The following is a 20944-nucleotide window of genomic DNA, read 5'->3' as shown; positions in this document are numbered from 1 at the left end:
CACATTTAAATTCATTTGCTGCCTCTGTAACCTCTTGTGTCCTGCAACCCAACAAAAAAGCTCAGAGATATTAGAAATGGAACAGGAAGTGGTTATCCAGACCCTCGAGCTTCCCCGCCATTCAATTTGATCATGGCTGGTCTATGCTGGCCTCACCCCTCACCCGTCTCCTCTACCACAACCTTCCATTTCCTGATCTTTATCCATCTCCACCTTAAATATCTCTAACAATGCAGCCTCCAACCCCCCCCCCCCCCCCCCCCCCGCCCTCCCTCCATCCCTCTCCATGGGAACGAAGAGTTCCGGAGATTCACAACAGTCAGAGAAAAGACATTTCTCTTATCACCTTGATTTAAAATGGCTGCCCCCCTTTATTGTAACTATATCCCCTTGTTTGACAATAGACAATAGACAATAGACAATAGGTGCAGGAGGAGGCCATTCGGCCCTTCGAGCCAGCACCGCCATTCAATGTGATCATGGCTGATCATTCTCAATCAGTACCCCGTTCCTGCCTTTTCCCCATACCCCCTGACTCCGCTATCCTTAAGAGCTCTATCTAGCTCTCTCTTGAATGCATTCAGAGAATTGGCCTCCACTGCCTTCTGAGGCAGAGAATTCCGCAGATTCACAACTCTCTGACTGAAAAAGTTTTTCCTCATCTCAGTTCTAAATGGCCTACCCCTTATTCTTAAACTGTGGCCCCTTGTTCTGGACTCCCCCAACATTGGGAACATGTTTCCTGCCGTTTCGATAAGATCTCCTCTGTGAGGAAGAAGCTATCTATCCCACTGATTCCCATGAGCTGCGCACTATCCCACTGATTCCCATGAGCTTCCTAGGGGCACTACTCCAGCAACACTTTCAACCTCCTGGGCTGTGCACTCTGGAATTCCTTTCCAGTTCCAAACAGTTCTTGAAGGCTTTCCCTGGTCCCTTCCTTAGGCTTGGTATCCTTATTTTATTTTTCTCCTGCAAGATGCTTTCTTTGACTTTAGTTTAAAGGCATGTTTTAATCAATTTCTTGTGAATTTCTGGTCTGCTCCAATCAGTGACAATCCTTAACATCTTTTTAACCTGATTTTAGCCATTTACTGAATTGTAAGACATCCGAAAACAAATAATATTGCTCAGGGGAAAGGGATATTAAGATGAGTCCCGGCACGAATCGTCGCCTATACATGTCTTCCATTGATACTGTTTAGTTACTCCAAGATTTTGTACCTTACTCAATATTCCAACATCTGCAGTTCTTTGTGTCTCCAAAGACGTCTGATGGCGAGTTAGCCCATTTAAATACATCATTAAAAGCGAAGTTATGCTTGTTAGTGAGTTAAAATAGAGAAATGCTCATAAAAACACAGCAGGCCAGGCAGCATCTATGGGGCGAGAGAGAGATGCAGAGTTAATATTAAGTGTCGAAGACCCTTCGTCGGTGCCACGAGGTGGCGCTGTCGTCAATGGATTGCATTGGCGAGAGTGGTCGAGCTCCAATTCGTTCGGCGCCGAGTCCCGTGAGTCCGGACACCGCAATCCGCTTCGCTTCTTCTGCAAATCATTGAGTCCTTGAACCCGTCTCTCGTTGGTTTAACTGTGACACACAACTGTGCTCCGGTGAAAACGCTGACACCCCGTCTCCATGTGTGGAATGGGATGCTACTTTAATCTCCTATCTCAGTCCAAACACGCGTCCACATGCCCGGAATTTCCGCAGTTCCATTGAAACTATTTCTGCTGGATATGTATGTCCTCAAGTTCTCCAGTATGTACATCCCGGGCTCCTACCTGCCTGCATGCATCCTTGTATCATGCGTGTTAGATGTAGCACCATTTATATTTGGATCAGAGGAGAAGTTGCGATGCTTGAACCAAGTTTCTATGTCAAGAAATATTTCGTATTGCGGCACATTTATCAAAATCTGCACTTGCATTTTGTGGCAAAAAAAAGTTCCTTATATAAGTGTAATTATGAAATGGCGTGAAACCAAGGGGAATACTTAGATGCTTGGGACATTGAAGTCCAAATTGAGGAAGGAAACGATTTTGATTTTTGAGTTCCATTTTACTAATGTCCACTATTAAACTACCCCCCTTTTCGGTTTGATGGGACAAAGCTGAAGGAGATATTGTTTGGGTACAAAGCCGAGCGGAATAGACAGAATTTCATCTAAATTATTGAACGATAAGCGCGTAGATGGAGAGGGAGATCTCGGTTTGTCTGAGGCTGGGGAAATGTCACTAGTAAATTGATCTTGTCAGTGTCACTATGGATTAAGACGGACATCGAAGATTCGAATATGTTAAAAAATTTAAATAAGAGATTTTCGGAGAAGCCTCGAGGAAGAGGAGATGGTGTGAGATTATGGAGTTGTAGCAATAGCCCTAAATCCGTGGGATCCCTAATTTATCACACTGCCATTCCTGAGTGATTGGGTAAAATGTAAGGTCGCACCAAGCAGTTTATGTTCTAAATGGTTCTAATGAGCACCTAAAGTCTCGGTGTGTTGCGAAAATTGCAGTTTTGCATGCGATCGGCCCAGATCAAAGGATTTTACACAGACAATAAATAAATTGTAGAAATTGCGCTGTTTATTTTTTTGTGTTTTGTCTTATTTGTTGTTGCGGGTCGGGGCGTGTTTCGTTTTATAGTTCCTTTGAATTTTGTCTGTTTGTGTGTGTTCCTAGCAACATTTTACTCCCTCGGGCTCCAATATTAGATCATCCATTTATCCCCCCCACCCCACCCCCCCCCCCTCCTCCCGCCCCCATCTTCCCCAACCTTCCCACGGTTCATTCATCACCCCCTTTGGGTTAACTGTAGACGACCAAGGAGCATTTCCCCTTTATACACGAAAGAAATTAGATAAGTTATTGAAATGTAATTAAAAAGCGATCGTTTCTCGTGTTTTTGAGGGAGTTATATTGATTCCCGCGTTGGATCCATGTTTGAAACGAGCACCGTTTTTTAAACCTTTGGATAAGAACTGCGAGGAGTCGCTTGGACATTGTTCAGTCCGCAAGGTCGGCAGATTATTCCTGAAAACTGTCAGCAGGCACTCGGAGTGAGGGCCAGTAACGGCGAGAGCACATCTTCGGACTCTCCGAAACTCCAGGATCGCTTCCCTGGAACTCTGTCTCCCTGACCTCCTCCTATTCGCTTCATTTTCCTATAAGTAGGAAATCAATTGCCGCCCCCTAAACAACACGCGAGAAGCCAAAAACAATTAAGCGTGGAATAAAAGCCAAGACAACCAGATTGTTGTCATATGTTTAAAAAAAACCCCCGACTAAATTTATTTACAAGCTACAAAGTTAATTGCTGTGTGCAAAACAGCAGGTGCGCGTCTCTCAGTGTCACAAGACAAATAATAAACCCTCACATTATTCCACGGCAGTCAAACGTTTTGTATAATTATTACCTAATATCTACAATACGGATTTATACTGATGGGTGAACGGAATAGGAACGTTATCGCTTCTTCGCAGCACACTGTTAGAGTTGTCACGGATTCCTCCCGCTGTTTTCCTCCCACGCTAGTTCTCAAATTATTTACATACGTATTCCTCCTTTTATTCGGTACTATATTAACTCCAAAAAGATTTGTGTGTAAAAAAAAGTTTTTTTAAATATATTACCCCCCCTTTTTTTTTAGGCGCGCAGGAGAGATAAACTGAGAGAATTGGTCTTGTATTAACACGGATTCACCAGACAGCCGCTCGTTTACCTCCCCTCCGACATCCATCCCGAATCACTAGTTACAAATAATTTCGGTTCTTTAATCCCAAACAAATTCGATCCGATTTTTCCCACAAGACATGTAAAATTCGAAGTGACTGATTCGTTTATTGCGCTGTCATCGTGTTCATTTCATAATTAAAAAGTTAGACAAGTGTGAAAAGATTTTCTGTCAGTGCGATACTTGAGAATTATTAAATATAGACTATGTCAGACTGTCAAAGGGCTACTGTCTTTTTAAAATGCCCCAGAGAGACACATATAATCCTGAATTTATTTGCCGTCCCTCTTGCTGTGCCCATATTCATCATGCTGTTTTGTGTTGAAGAGAAGGTTAACACATGTCGACCATTATCATTCTTACATTCCCTCCTTTCTTTAGGGGCTGTGAAAAGGCCAAGCCTGGTTATAACTCTCCAAGTGTTTCCATGGCGACCATCCCGGCAGGAGCCCATTCTCCCATCCTTCCTATTCAAAGTGCCCTCCTCTCAACAATTTTATCATTACAGAGCCGACAAACTAACGAGCATCAAAACACTACCTTGTGCAATTAGCTGGATATTGGGGTGGTAAGACATGATTGACAGCGCTGAACTATATAATCATCTGTGTCCTAAGGCGGTGAGATCGGATTGGGTCCCGACGTGCAGTTGAACCCCTTTACTTTTATATTAGCATCTATCTGTATAATGTGAGGACGCTCCCGTCCTTATGGTGAAGTGTTGACCCCGAGATTGCTGCCTTCCAACTTTATTTTTTTGGGGGAAAAAAAACTTTTCCCACCTCTGTCTCAATCCCCTCTCTCTGCCACTTACACCCTGCCACACTCATGGATTTGTACCTGTTTGGATTTGTGCTGTCGCTTCTGTTGAATTCGACCCGCGGTCTGGCTGGCTATCCGATCTGGTGGTAAGTGCTTCTCATTGCGGACTCGTGTGTGCGTGTGTGTGTGTGTATGTGTGTGCGTGTGTGTGTGTGTGTGCGTGTGTGTGTGTGTGCGTGTGTATGTGTGTGTGTGTGTGTGTGTGTGTGTGTTTGTGTGTGTGTGTGTGTGTGTACGCGTGCGTGTGCGTGAGTGTGTGCGTGTGTGTTTTGCTTTGCTTTGCTTTTATTCTCGGCTGTGCGCAGTGAATTGGCTGTGAATAAACTCGTTCCAGCTCATTTGAAAAGGCGGTCAAGGAGGTTTGCGAGTGCACTTGGGGAAGTATCTGATCAACAAACGGTGTTATCTGATGCCTGCTGTATCACAGACACCGACTGATTGATACTGTTACAGAACTGGCAATCCGAGACCCGAGCCAGAAAGAAAGAAAGAGGAAGAAATTAGCCGAAACCCACGCCGAACAGGGTTGAACGAGGGGGGGAGAATGGGGGAGCGGTAGAGATAAAACAAAAGATGAGATGCTTTAATGGTAAAGGGAAGTCAAAGAGAGAAATCCGGAGTAAACAGAGGTGGGCTGAGACGGAGTGAAAACTGGGGAGAGAAAGTGAGAATAATATTGAGACAGGAGGCGAGGAGATAGACGGGGCTGGCGGAAAAGAGGAATGCAGAATGCAGAAAGAGTGTCAGGTAAGCCTGACTCGCCCGGTCTGCGAGCCGCGGCAAGGGCGTCTCCGACGCATTGGTAAAACAGAACCCAAGGGGCCTTCACCTGAAGTATTACCCAGTGCCGTGGACTTGCAACGTCGTCGGGCTTTGAAACAGACCCGGGAAAACTGCCCGATGTGTGTTGAAACTTAAAGCTGTCAGCTTCCCCCTCTCTCGCCGCTGGCTCAGGCGCTCCCTGAACATGTCCATTCGCGAAAAAAAAGCTTGAAATAATGTGTTTATATGTAATATATATTTAAAACAAACCATGTTAGTCGTTATCAGGTCTGCCCATAAGCGATTGGGCAAGGAGTGAAGGGAAATCTGACCAACCAATGTACTAATTGCGAAGCACAATTCCGATCAAATAAACTTCCAAATGTTTTGAACTGGTAAGAGCGTGGATAAACTCCTCTGAGATTAGGCCGGCTTATTTCATGAGCGTTATCTCGTTTCTAATTGTAACAGATGGTTTAGGGATTTTTTTCACCAGGTACGCTGTTGAAGTAAGATCACCTTAGGACAGGGACAAGCGCGGACTGAGCCAAAGAAAGATTGGAATTCAAATATTATTTTATTCCAGCACCTAGCAGACTTTTTGGTTGTTGTTGGGAACCAGACTACAGCTTTGACTCAGGTTCCTGTTACCGCAAGGGGCTTTTCAGTTTTTTGAAGAAAATACACTTTTTACCGAGTGTCTGTCACGCCCGTTTAAAAATTATCCCAACGTGCTTTGCAGAGGTTTGGAGACTAGTCACTGTTGCAATGTTGAAATCACCGCCGCTAATTTGTGCACATCAATCCCCAACTCCCAGTCTTGACCCGAAATGGCACCAATTCCCTCTATCCCTCGATGCTGCCTGTCCCGCTGAGTTACTCCAGCATTTTGTGTCTATCTAACCTGAACGTTTTGGAAAAGAGCTGATTGAATGATAATCCGGAATATTCATACCCCTTCCCTCTCTTCTCTTGCACACACCTCGCAGTGGGCTTTGATTTAATTCTATGTGGCCGAATGCGTCGAGGGACCTTCACTACCCAAGGCAGGTATATGCCCTCTCTCTACGCGGCACCCAGCGCCTACCTGTTCCTGCCCAGGTGTATTGCCGCGTGCGGGCTGTGAGGGAAATAATCTAACTCAGCACCACGCCTCCTGTCAGCCTCACAGTCCCCTCTCTTGGCCGCGCCAAGCCATCACCGTTATCAATTAACTTCTACATTGTGTATTTCATTAGGTCACTTTTTTTATTTTACAGAAAGTAATACGCCACCCTGTTTTAACAATATCAGCGAGTTACTGGGTGTGACACATTACGGAGTACCATTCATGGATTCAACGTGACTCACTGGGAGTTACTAGTATGGGCAACCTTTATACAATTAACATTAATTCCGGCGTAGGAACAAAGAGCAAAAGTACCACGTCCCTGCTGTTTGAGGATGTGTTCAATGCGTATACGCCTCGGTGAGAAACTGTGTGTATATTTTATCAGTGGTCGCCGTATAGAAAGAGATGCGGAGACGTTTTCAATATAGTCGGGTAAAATATTACTCAGCAATCAGTTCGGGAAAGGACCAGACACGCACGGCTGTAAGTGACAGACAAAGGGAGAGGAATAAGTAAAGGACAGGGACACAGAGAGATGCGAGCGACATGTAATATGATGAAAGAGAGTTAAAATCCAATTTTTGTTCCTTTCTATTCAATGGCAGATTGAGGGCGTGACTTTGCCAAGGAACGGCAATAGATTCAGAATAATTCCTTCCCCACAACAGCCCGCCCGCACCCTGAAAGCAGCTCACCGCTCCTGGCGCATCGTGCTCTTAATCACTCCCATTTATCGCTTGTCGGACGATAAATGTTTTATCTTCTTTGCCATCACCTGCCTCGCCCCTCCCTCCGACATCTTCATCATCCCCCAGCCAAACCTGACCCTCAGTCTCCGCAGACCTAACATTGGGTTAACGAGGGTGAGCCGATACCGTTTTTACTGGTGTGGACTCCATACGCTTGTATGTGTGACGGGCCCAATTCACGGGGTCCTTAGGTGACATGTGTCGGAAGGAACTGCAGATGCTGGTTTAAACCGACGACAGACACAAACTGTTGGAGTAACTCAGCGGGACAGGCAGCATCTCTGGAGAGAAGGAATGGGTGACGTTTCTTGTCCAGAAGAAACCTCTCGACCCGAAAGTCACCAATTCTTTCTCTCCTTCTTTAATACATTTCAATTTAAACAATATTTGTCACATCATCTAAACAACCGCGGCTACAACGAATAATGCCGGGGGGGGGGGTCGACAGAAAATACTGGAGTAACTCAGCGGGACAGGCAGCATCTCTGGAGAGAAGGAATGGGTGACGTTTCGGGTCGAGACCCTTTTTCAGACTCGTCGCCCATTCCTTCTCTCCAAAGATGCTGCCTGTCCTGCTGAGTTACTCCAGCATTTTGTGTCTATCTTCGGTGTAAACCAACATCTGCAGTGTCTTCCTACACTATCAAATGGGAGATGAAGATACTGTACACTTCAAAAGAGGTGTGCGGAGAACGAGCATCACAGTGGAAAATTGGAAGGGGGGAATTGCTCACGAGGGCCGGCGCAGGTTGGGTGGGGCAACGTGTCTCTTGTGCTGTGGGATTCTCTGGTTCCAATGTTGCTTCAGGTTAACAAGGGATACAAAACCGAGCCTCCAAACTCAAAGCGATTCGTGTTCCCGTTGGGGGGAAAAAATCGCTTCAACAGGTTTCGCGGGTATAAAGATGAGTGTGATTTGTAATGTTTACACCGTAAGTGGCAATTTGTTCACATCTAAAATTAATTATCTTCTTTAGCCAATGAGCTAATTTCAGAAAGTGGAAGTGCACAATCCGAGGGCGCAGTTGCGAGTATTTATTCGTAATGATTGCTCAGACCAACGAGGGGTGAGATCCGGGTGCTGACCTCCCTCTCCCTCTGCCTCTCTCCCCATCGACCCGGGGCTCTACCTGCAGGCATGTCAGGTCATGAACTCTCACCTGACAGATTAACACAAGACAGTTCAAAGCTCCAAACTCAGCGCAGACTGGCCGGCTCTGATATGACTTCAGCGAACACATTTTTAAAAAAGGGGGAAGGGGGCGAATTCTGCGCAAAATAAAGCGAAATGCTTTGGAAAGTTTCAAAACACCCCCCCCCCTCTCCCCCCACCCCCCACCGCCACCTCGTCCCCACATTCACATTCAGTTTGACAGGGTCTTTGTATCCCAGTGTCGGAAATGCGATTCTATGCGAGTTTGCGTTTAAAAGTTTTTAAGTTTTCAGAAACATTAAAAAGATAGTTTTTCCTTCATAGAATACTAAGGGATCAAACTTAAAATTTATTTAGGCAGCACCGATCGAACCCATTCAGACAGCCCTGGTGTTCCGCCCCATCCACTTCAGTTACTTTCTTGGCGTTTAAATTTAAAATATTTAAAGTTTTGTGGCTTATTGTGTTTAGTCTGACATTGTTTGAGCCTCTCTTGAGTGACGCCACGCGACATCATGACACATTTCTTCAGCATCTCAATGTTGTCTGTGACATTATCAAACCGGGTGTTAGATCCCCACAAATAAACTGCCCCCCCCCCCCCCCCCCCCGCCAATCTAGACAGTGCGATAAAAGTGCATTTTTCTTGGCTCAGTCAGACGCGAGGTTCGCACCCTACAGATCGCTGTGTGACTCACCACCAGCGAATATGATGAATGGAGGAAGCGGCTTGTCACCGGCTGTCCTGTACACGGACAGTGATGGAATATGTCTTCTCCGCAGCGATGGCGGGCGCCAGTTCTTGCCCATCCAGGCTCAGAAGGCATATTTCATCCTGACCCGCCCCACTATCATTTACAGTATTTCAAAGCTGTTTTTTAAAAAATCACTCTTAAAGAGACCATTCAGTATTTGGTTCGTTGTGTAGAAAAATAACTGCACATGCTGGTACAAATCGAAGGTATCACAAAATGCTGGAGTAACTCAGCGGGTCAGGCAGCATCTCAGGAGAGAAGGAATGGGTGACGTTTCGGGTCGAGACCCTTCTTCGGACTGAAAAAGGGTCTCGACCCGAAACGTCACCCATTCCTTCTCTCCTGAGATGCTGCCTGTCCCGCTGAGTTACTCCAACATTTTGTGATACCAGTATTTGGTTAGCGATCGGAATAGGGTTTGATAATGTTTATGTATGTCTAAACACTGTTGGACAAAGTCATACCCCTCAACACATAAATTAGCCCTTCGGTCCACCATGTCCATACTTTTCTATAGTAATCTCATTTACCAGCGCGACGCCCACAGCCTGCTACGACCTGGTGATCCAAAGTACTGGTCCAGCCACCTTTTAAATGTTGTGAAAATCGTTACCTCGAAGAAATAATATTTCTGGAACAGAGAAGGTTAAGAGGAGATTTATTGCGGGGGTTTACGACCATGGACAGTTCCGAAAAGAGTGAAAAAGAAAAATATTTTCACTTAGGGAGAGGTAAAGGTGAGATCTTGACGAAAGGATGAGAGGGGACATTGAGGGGATATGGAATTTCCTGGCTGAATGTTGGTGAGAATAAATTCATCAATTTATTTGAAAGTGAATTGGATTTGTACTCAATGGTGAGACAAATGGCGAATCATAGGGAAAAATGCAAGAGAATGTGGCTGCAGTAATATTCATTTATTTCAAAGGCCCAGCAGAAACAGGAAGGGACAAGTGGCCTCCATGATTATGATCCAAATGTTTTTAAATATCTTAATTGATAAGTAAAATTTGCGAGAAGATGATCTTCCTTTTAATGAGGCCGCGAGTTCTGTCCCAAGGAAACCAATGCCATCGCATATGCGTCAGTCATTGGCCGACAATTTAACTCGAGCAAGGCCTGACGTGAGGGGAAGGTGCATATTTAAAAGAATTATGGAAAGTTCTGGAAAAGACGCAGTTTCTGAGAGGGTCTCGGCCAACTCCGAGAACCGTCAACTCCGACCGAATTTTGAAGGATGAGAGCGGACCTTATAGAAACATATCAAATACTTAAGGGATTGGACAGGCTAGATGCAGGAAAAATGTTACCGGTGTTGAGGGAGTCCAAAACCAGAAGTCACAGTTTAGGGAAAAGGGGTAGGCCATTTAGGGCTGAGATGAGGAAAACCTTTTTCACCCAGAGAGTTGTGAATCTGTGGAATTCTCTGCCACAGAAGGCAGTGGAGGCCAATTCACTGGACACATTCAAGAGATAATTAGGTACAGCTCTTGGGGCTAACGGAATCAATGGATATGGGGAGAAAGCAGGAACGGGGTACTGATATTGGATGATCAGCCATGATCATATTGAATGGCGGTGCTGGCTCGAAGGGCCGAGTGGCCTATTTCTGCACCTATTTTCGATGTTTCCATGTTTAACTCGGCGAAGCAGCTTGCAGTGCGTCCCGGAGGTCTACGGGAGACATTCCTGAATACACGTGGGCGTGTGAGCGTGTGTACACATGAATAAAATTACAAACAATGTGAATGACTTCAGGCTCACGACTTTGTCGAAGGAGACGAGGGACAACCTGGGAGCCTTAGGCCGAGGTAGATAGAGAACGATGCTCCGAGTAAGCAGAGGCATGGGGAGAAACAGAAGCTAATAGGCATGGTAATAGATACATAAAATGATCTACGTGATAGCGATGTAGAATGACGATAGATAGACAGAAAGAGAGTCAGAGAAAGATGGAGATAGATGGAGATGGTAGATAAATACGTACCCCATAGATACAAATCACAAAGTGCTGGTGGAACTCAGTGGGTCAGGCAGCATCTGTGGAGGGAATGCCCAGGAGACGTTTCCGGTCGGGACTCCTCTTCAAGCTGAATAAGAGTCCCCATCCGAAACGTCGAATGTTCGTTTCCCTCCAGAGATGCTGTCCGTCCCGGTTAGTTCCTCCCGTATTTTGTGCTTTTTCTCCCTCAAAATTCAAGCACCTGTAGTAGATAGATAGATAGACAGACAGACGGATAGACAGACGGGCGGGCGGGCGGGCGGATAGATAGATACACAGACAGATAGAAGTGTAGATAGACAGAGTGGTAGATATAAGTAGGGCAGATAGATATGGAGGTAGATAGATGTGGAGGTAGATAGATGTGGAGGTAGATGGATGTGGAGGTAGATGGATAGGGGGGTAAATAGATGGAGGGTAGATAGATTGGGAGGTAGATCGATGGGGTGTAGATAGATGGGGGTAGTTAGATGGGGAGGGATAGATGGTGGGGGTAGATACATTAGGGGATAGATAGAAGGTGAGATAGATATATAGGTGGAGAGAGTGGAATGAACAGAAAACTCAGTTAATCACTTGACAGATAGGACAGGTTTGGAGGGATATGGACCAAGCGCAGGCAGGTGGGCCTAGTGTAGTTGGGACATGTTGGTCAATGTGGGCAAGTTGGGCCGAAGGGCCTGTTTCCACACTGTATCACTTTATGACTCTATGACTCTATGACTTGAGACTATTGGGCTGAGTTCTCGAGGTCCTCTTTGGACATTGGCACGTGTCTGTACGGTCTGTGTAACATCTTACACGGTCTGTTGCATATGTTCACGTTGTTTCAACAACGTATTCTTTAAGAAAGAAATGTTGGGCACTCAGTTATCTTTTCCTGATCTAAGAAAATGTAACAGAAAGCCAGTGCGAAGTTACTTTTGCGAGATTCGTTCCCAAGGATTGTGTTTTCTTGGAATCTGTTTGGGATTATTTTCTGGGGCGTGGTAGACGTGACCCACACGCTTTACCTCCCGCCAGGAGATTGCTGTAAGAAATCAGTTACCGTGATCAAGATCTTGCTTCACTCAGTTCGATTCAGTGAAACCACTTACCAATAAATAAATTCCTGTAGGAACATTGCTTGAGTTATGTTTAAAATAAACTGCAAGCATTTCCAAATGTCGGATTTTAATATATATTACGAGCATGCGACCGTATAGCTAAACTACCATTTCATAAGATCATAAGATCATTAGTGATAGGAGCAGAATTAGGCCACACAGCCCATCAAGTTTACTCCGCCATTCAATCATGGCTGATCTATCTCTCCCTCTTAACCCCATTCTCCTGCCTTCTTCCCATTACCTCTGACACCCGTACTAATGAAGAATATATCTATCTCTGCCCTAAGTATATCCACTAACTTGGCCTCCACAGCCTTCTGTGGCAAAGAATTCCACAGATTCACCACCCTCTGACTAATTTCGTGAGCTTGTGCAGGTAAGGGGGTGTAATAGAATAGTCAAAGATAGACACAAAAAGCTGGAATAACTCAGCGGACAAGCAGCATCTCTGGAGAGAAGGGATGGGTGACGTTTCGGATCGAGACCCTTCTTCAGACTATATAACAGCATCGAGTGATGTAGACGGTGACGTGGAGAGATAAAGAACAATGGATGAAAGATATGCAAAAAAGTAACGATGATAAAGGATGCAGGCCATTGTAAGCTGTTTGTAGGGTGAAAATGAGAAGCTAGTGTGACTTGGGTGGGGGAGGGATAGAGACAGAGGGAATGCCGGGGCTACCTGGAGTGAGTGAAATCAATATTCATAGCACTGGGCTGTAAGCTGCCCAAGCGAAATATGAGATGCTGTTCCTCCAATTTGCGTTTAGCCTCACTCTGACAATGGAGGTGACCGAGGACAGAAAGGTTTGTGTAGGAATGGGAAGGAGAATTAAAGTGTCCAGCAACCGGGAGATCAGGTTGGTTCACGCGGGCTGAGCGAAGGTGTCTGGTAGCCATATGTCAGCAAAACACGAATGGGAGACCTGTGCCTCGTGAGCTGAGTGGTTGCTGTGAAGTAGCCATCCCTATTACTTGTTAGTGTTCTTCATTTTGGGGGAATTTCCTATGAGTCGTCCGCCAGTTACATGCTCGGAATTGTGTTCGGCGACTCATTCAGGAAATTGGCAAATGCTAATGAAACTCGTCACCCAGTGGGCGTCAAGATATGTCCCCCGGTCAGCGATGCTGGAAGTCCCTGGGCATCACTGACATGTGCATTCGCCACAATTTGATCCCTAAAAAACTTCGCATTTCACTTTCTTTGCGACGCAGTAACACAAATGTTTATATTGTCATCTGTTTAAAAGAATAATCATCAGTCTGAAGAAGGGTCTCGACCCGAAACGTCGCCCATTCCTTCTCTCCTGAGATGCTGCCTGACCTGCTGAGTTACTCCAGCATTTTGTGAATAAAAAGAATAATCATTCTCTGCGCGATAAGCGTGCCTGCAAACACGTGCCATTGGATATGTACGTGTTTTGTCTATGTTTACATAGATTATGCATATCCGCCTGCATTTGCATTGCGTGCATCGTGCGCCCGTGGTGCATGTCTTCGTGTGTATGTTTTACCTTTGCACATATTCATGCATGTGTTCATTGATGCATGGTCGTGCCTGGGTATGTGTACCAGTTTAATGTCTCTCATGGAGGTGCATGTCTATCATCAGTGCAAGTATCCGCCTCTATGCAAAATCTCGCATGAGCCAGCACTGAATTTAAAACACAGAGTCCTGGAGGAACTCATCGGGTCAATTCGTGTCTGGGCAGTGAATGGACAGGCGATGTTTCCCGTCGGGCCACTTCTTCAAACTTCCCTGATGCTGCCTGACCCGCAGAGTTCCTTCAGCGTTTTCTGTTTTGCTCGAGATTCCAACATCTGCAGGTCATTGTGACAGCACTCAATTTTAACGATTAACACTTAATGTCCGATGAAGGGTCTCGACCTGAAATGTCACCCATGCCTTCGATCCAGAGATGCTGCCTATCCCGCGCAGTTACCACGGCATTTTTGTGTCATTCTTTGGTATAAACTCGCATATCTGCTGTTTCTTTCTGCACCGTTTAAGGAAATGGCTGAGTAACATCAAAGCAGAGGAATTAGCATAATAAAGATACTGAACAAATGATGTTTATTCCAAGCCAGAAAGTTTAAGGAAATGGACACAAAGTGCTGGAGTAACTCAGCGGGTCACGCAGCATCTCTGGAGAAAAATGATGGTTGATGTTTCAGGTCCCGACCCGAAACGCCAACCATCATTTTTCTCCAGAGATGCTGCGTGACCCGCTGAGTTACTCCAGCACTTTGTGTCTATCTCCGGTATAAACTAGCATCTGAGGTTTCATTCTGCACAGTTTAAGAAAATGGCTGAGTAACATCAATGTAGAGGAATTACCACAATAAAGATACTGAGCAAAGGATGCTTCGCACTGTGAGATATTTAAGGGTGAGAGCGTCAGGGTGTGCAGCCAATACTGAACTTGCGAACACTGAATGTTCTGCGTCAGGTAATGGGGCGGAGCGCTGTGGAACTTGGGGGGGTTGGGTGAATGAATGGAGGTGGCATTGAGATGGAAGGGAAATGGAGAAAACAAGTTCACTCAGATCACCATATATTGTCGTAGCGAGGGGAAAGACAGTTAAATGTCAAGTGTATTATGCACGTACTAAAGGTTATCGATAGAAAATGTAACGCATGTTACATTCATGCTTTGCTCTAGAGGTTCCTGCGCCTCACGATAATGTGAGGCACTTAAAGTTGTCATATCATTATGGCTTGTTGGCTGTCGGTGTCATATTGCATAATATTCAGGTTACACACTGTTTTGGACAACATTCGTTTTATTCCTTTTTACACAACCTATTTGACACAGGTTGGATATTCTACCAACCCAACTCCACCATGAATGTGTTTACACGCGTCTGATGGGACACAGGTGTTTGGTAAGTGATTCTTTGGCAAGCTGTTCCGTTAGCAAATTGGCTGCCACTTTGCCTGAACTGTGGCTAAACTAAAACCGAAACCTCATTGTTGTGAATGGCTGTGGGATTCCCCGAACACCGGATACATGCGATGAATGTTAAACCCTTTCTATACCAGGTGTGGCGAGGTTTCATAGGATGTCAAAATTTACATGTAGTGCCCACTCAGGAAGAATAGGTTTAAAATATCGACGTGTCTTTCTGCCCTTCCTAACTTCGCTCCAAATCTCTTAGAGTCATGGAGTCATGGTCAAACAGCGTGGAAACGGCCCCTTCGGCCCAACTTACCCGCACCGGCCAACATCTCCCATCTACACTAGTTCCACCTGCCCGCGTTTGCCCCACATCCCTCCAAACCATGTACCTGTCTAACTGTTTCTTAAACGTTGGGATAGTCCCCGCCTCGTACACCCACCACCCTTTGTGCGGAAAAGTTACCCCTCAGATACCTATTAAATGTATTTAAAATTAAATATTTAAATCCTCTACCTTCTCCTACTAGTGATCAGGGTACTTTATTTTCTTTCATTGAGTCCTTTTCACGCTCAATCCACTCCCTCCCCGCAGCTCCACCTTTCTCCTCGTCATTTTGCCCCATTGGAGTTACTCTTTCAACCTTCACCATTTCAGTGCTCATGGGGAACTGAGTGGTCCAGGCCATCGCCCCTCCTTCACACGAGGAGTTGAATGGAAGCTGCCTCTGCCTTATCTAACGACAGACCATTTGAGGAGGCACCGAGTTGGCCCAGTGATCAGCACTAGCCCCCCAACCTACACCATGTTAAATAAAACAACTTAAATGGTTTGTGGTCTGGACTGTACCTCTGATATGACGACGCGCGGGTTTCCTCCCTTCCGCGTCAGAATATTGTTTTTCTCAAAAATGACCTCGAAATGATTATGTAAAATTACAACCAAATCTCAATCTGGCGACTAATCACATAATCACATCGCCGACAAGTCCCTTCAGTATTCACACTTCTTCACCAATCCTCCACACATACGCATACCACCCTCAAAAAAGACATGGCCATTAACTTTAATTACATTAAATAATCATTATATTTTATCAGACGTTGTTATGTGTTTTCTAGCATTAAGCCAAGCAAGGAACGTGCCACCATTCTGACCAGTTATTTTACAATAGTAGAATATTTGTCACACACGTGGGCCTATTGGGCGCAACAAAAGTGTAACTGTTTATTCTACACTCCATCTTGCTCCCCACCCTGGTCTAACTTCATGTTCGTACTCCTTTCTTTCCACTTGATCCACCCCCACCCCCCTCCCCTCCCCTTCTACCACCACCACTATCAGATACGCGAATGTACGGAGCACAGTCTGTGCTTTGGCAGGCTGTTTCTCCAGCTCCCTATGGACCCATTAGAAAATAGCAAATCTTCCCTTCTGTGGAGGTGGTGATTTCTTATATGTGAACTTCACACAGCTCTGGCCAACCATGCTGGATTCAATACAACCCATTGCTTCGTCAACAAGATGCCATTGGGCACGTGTGACAATCGCTCCACAACTGACAAGTGGACAACTCATATAAGCGTGAGTGTGTTGCGGATGCGGGTAGGCGATGATATCCAACTGCCAGTGACCGTGGGTAGACACAAAATGCTGGAGTAACTCAAAGGGACGGGCAGCATCTGTGGCGAGAAGGAATGGGTGACGTTTCGGGTCGAGACCCTTCGTCTGAAGAAGGGTCTCGACCCGAAACGTCACCCATTCCTTCTCTCCAGAGATGCTGCCTGTCCCGCTGAGTTACTCCAGCATTTTGTGTCTACCTTCGATTTAAACCAGCATCTGCAGTTTCTCCCTACACATTTTGCCAGTGGCCGTGGTTGGTCACAGCGAATCACTGAAATAGTAATTAAAATCTTTTCAGGTTTTCAACTTTCTAACAAAAATGGCAAATATACTCAGGAAATGATAAAAGTACGCAGCATGTAAGGCAACATCTGTGGAGAGAGAATCACAGTTCTAAAGGAAGGAAAGTTCCGTTGCAAGTGTTTGTACCTAAAATATTAGCTTTTCTCCGTCTTTCCACAGAGGTGCCAAACTTGTTAAGCGTTTTCAAAATTAAAGACATAAATTTCTGTAAACGTGGTATTTTGCCATGCACCAAAATGTCTTTGAATTGACTGAGATTGTGCCATGGATATTTAAGTCGTTTGTGAGATGCTGTCTTTTTATTCCTTTTAAAAAATGTAAAAAGATCGATGCTCCTCATCGATGTTGGAAGTTTTCTGTTCTGTGCAAGGACTGTGGTCACCTGTACTTGATCGGTTTCAAAGATAAAATGAGCAAAATTCCACAGGAGGCAATACTAAATTCAAGCCACATTGTTTATTTGCTGAATAAGCAAACGACTAATATTGGTAACGCGGAATAAACACGAAGACAACTGAGTAGAATATGCTTTCTCTGACAAACAGTTACGGGTTAGGATGACAAACATTAGAATAGTTCTAAATGTCTCAGATCCAACAGTCTAAAAGTTTTCAGATAAATAGCGCCAAGACCAGTCAGACTGTGATAAACTGATTGTCACAGTTTATCCATGCTGTGGCCATAGATAAACTGCGACAATTAACAGGGGTTAAACTCGAAGGACAGTGTAGACTGGATGTGTAGGAAGAAACTGCAGATGCTGGTTTACACCGAAGAGAAACAAAGAATGCTGGAATATTTTGGAGATGGATGCTGTCTGAAGAAGTGTCTTGACCAAAACGTTACCTATTCATTTTCTCCAGAGATGCTGCCTGACCCGCTGAGTTACTCTAGCATTTTTGTGCCTATCTTCAGTATGGACTGGACTTGCGTTCCCTAAACAGAATATTAAGGCAGGGTGTCTGAAGATGTTGATGGGTATTTACCCTGGTGGTGGAGTTTGGGAACATGATCTTAAAATTGGACAAAGCGGTTTTCTGGAACCACTGGTTGGAATAAAGGGTAGAAGATATCTAGAACTCTCACCTCCCCACTAACCCCCTCCTCCACCACCACCGCCATTCCCCCCCAAAATGATTAGCTGTATCAAATCAAGTTAGATGTTTAATGTCATACGCACAGGTACAATGAGGTAGAGGTACAATACAAATCTTACTTGCAGCCGCACCACAGGCAACTAGACGCAGATAAACACAGATACACCTAACTTACACGTAACATTATGCAAGACATTAAAGAAAGAAGATTGCAAAAAACAAGATTAGTGCAAACCCAATTGAAACAAACAAAACCTCACTTAAATATTTAAAGTAATTTTGTGATAAAATAATTATTCAATTAATTAAAGTACTAATCACATCAGAACGGCAATTTATGTAACAGAAACTGTATTGGTAGAGGAGATACAATGAACTGCAGATGCAGGTTTGTAAAAAAAAAAACACACAAAGTAGAGGTTCGGAATGAACTAAGTGCAAATTATGGTAAATCGCCCCTCAATAATCCCCGCGTGATGTCCACATGTTAACCTTGACGTACACACAATAAACCCGATGAGTTTAAACAGTTTGATGAAAATATTTGTTAAATAACATTATAGTTGTTCATTGTCATGATAAAGTGTTCTACATTACTTAGTCAGACACTGTGGAAGTGGATATTAATAATTTTAAAAATGTGCAAATATGGAACCTAAATGACGATTCCTAATTTGACGATTATGAAATCCTTTTGGTACTGATAGCTGATACAATAGTACTATTACCATGGCAGAAGCGATATCCCGATGATATATTCCGCGCAATGCGCATTAAAAAAGCGGATTGTAAGCAATTCGTTATTAACTATTTGTTTTACCAAATAGATAAAGGAGGGGATCAAACTATTTTAAATCTGTGTCCTTGCAGTCCTGATGGACTTTGGAACCCGGTGCCGGCTAACCAAATGCCAGAAGCATCCTTGCAGACATATTTTGCAGTAGAGGAATTATCCCAAGTCACGCCCTTCCGCTGCTCCGCCACCAACCATCCTGAACTTGCTAGTTCTGTATGAAGTTCCAACTATTAAAATAGAAAGCGTTAGTCGTAAAATGTAAACTAGGCACGATAGAGTAACGATCGCTGTGAGACTGGGTTTTCAGAACAAGACTTCCTGAGAAGCACTAGGAATTTAAGTTCGGACGGAAAGTTAGTTAATTCTATTGTAACTCGTTTCTTGCTTCCGTAAATCTTACTCTAGCGGTAAATACACTTCGTTTCAACATAGCAACATAAGGAACTGCACGTGTTGGAATTTTGAACAAAACACAAAGTGCTGGAGGAACTCAGCGGGTTAGGCAGCATCTGCATAAGGAATGGATAGACGAGGTTTCGGAAAGGGACCAGTATTCGATCTTATTACCAAGTCCTTTCACGTTGTTTCTCACTTGACGTGTCTATCCTTGTGATGCATTTCTGTTCTTAATAGTGGCCTTTTTTTAATGTTGCCAATATCTATCGATTCTCGGGGTTAAGAAGATTCCCTCTAAGGTGTATTTAGAAAAAAAAAACAATGGCATAAGATATTCAATATGCACCAGATAGTTGTGTTGAGAGGCAAGATTTATTTCATATACATAAAAGGCTTTTTTATGTGCCAGCATTGCCTTTGAAATGTAAAGCATTTTATTGCATTTTGGTGATCAGTACACATTTGGATGGATGCAAGTCAAAATGAATTGGATAAAAGAAGGTGTTTGTAACACTATCTCCACTTGAAGGGTCCTGACCCGAATCGTTATCCATCCATTCCCTCCACAGATCCGCCTGAACTCTGAGTTCATCCAGCATTTTGTGATTTCCCCCGTTTCAATTTCTATCTCAACATAGAAACAATGACTAATTTCTGCAAGTTCAATGTGATCCAAGATCAGTGCAATATTATTAGGAAGAGAAAAATGTGGGGCTAATCGCCAGGTATCCCTTGTTAGTTATTTGGATATAACACCCAAGGGTCCCCTATTTAGATAACATATATCACTGCCCAGCGGACCGTGATACAATCGTCCTGGGTGAAAAATAATACTGGTTGGTTAATTAATCCTCCAAAGGGGTGTAGCCGAACCATCCTATCCCGCCCTTTCCCCACTCTCTCTAACTCTACATATAAGCACTTGTGAACGCCTTCGCAACGTCGCGAGGGTGAATCATTAACTCTAGTCAGAGTGCAATTAAACCGAATAGAGATCGATAGCAATTGTAGTGATATGCTTTAACATAACAAATGACATATCAGAAATACGAAGAAACAAGGAACTGCAGGTTTACAAAGAAAGACACCTACTGCTGGAGTAACTCATTTTTACAGCAGAGATAGACGGACCCATCAATGACGATTCTAGAGGAAACAAAATGTTTAGATTAAACTAATAACTACATTGTTGTGATATAGGGTTATCTGTCCCTTTTTTCTGCAAGATTCACCTTGCTATCCCTGGTGGATAGACGTTTGCAGACGAGTGTTCAGGAAATGTGAAAAATGCCAACATGTTCTCGATGGAATGGAATGGAATGGAATTCGACTTTACTGAGTGTCCAAAGCATTTCTGACTGCGGGGCACAGAACTCCCGGGGAGGGGATTGTAACGCTTGTTACTAATTGATATTGGGACGCAGAGCCGAGCTTCGGTTGAAAACGAACTCACTTGTAGGAATAGCGAGTCAGAGGGGAAAAAGGGGGAGAATGAAAATAAAGGAAATAAAGAGAGAAAAGACCAGAAGCGACAGCGCTCCATCAACATAGCAAACGTGCCAGCTATTTGCGGTTAAAAGCTGTATAACATTGTTCAGTGTAATGTAAATCATCTCGGGCAGTTCTCGAAG

General features: G+C 44.3%; 1 protein-coding gene across 1 annotated transcript in view; it reads left to right on the top strand.

The window, feature by feature from the left end:
- The first annotated feature begins 4561 nt into the window (after window positions 1-4561).
- Window positions 4562-20944, top strand: part of LOC144607809 (proto-oncogene Wnt-3) — a 60430-nt gene continuing 44047 nt past the window's right edge. The window contains exon 1 of the mRNA XM_078424913.1: window positions 4562-4645. Coding sequence (XP_078281039.1) covers window positions 4566-4645 — 80 coding nt within the window. The 5' untranslated portion in view covers window positions 4562-4565. The remainder of the gene's footprint in view (window positions 4646-20944) is intronic.

The sequence above is a fragment of the Rhinoraja longicauda genome, chromosome 29 (genome assembly GCF_053455715.1).
Source record: "Rhinoraja longicauda isolate Sanriku21f chromosome 29, sRhiLon1.1, whole genome shotgun sequence".
NCBI classification, from domain to species: Eukaryota; Metazoa; Chordata; class Chondrichthyes; order Rajiformes; family Arhynchobatidae; genus Rhinoraja; species Rhinoraja longicauda.
Note: the sequence above shows the minus strand (reverse complement) of the source record. Positions and strands in the feature narration are given on the sequence as shown.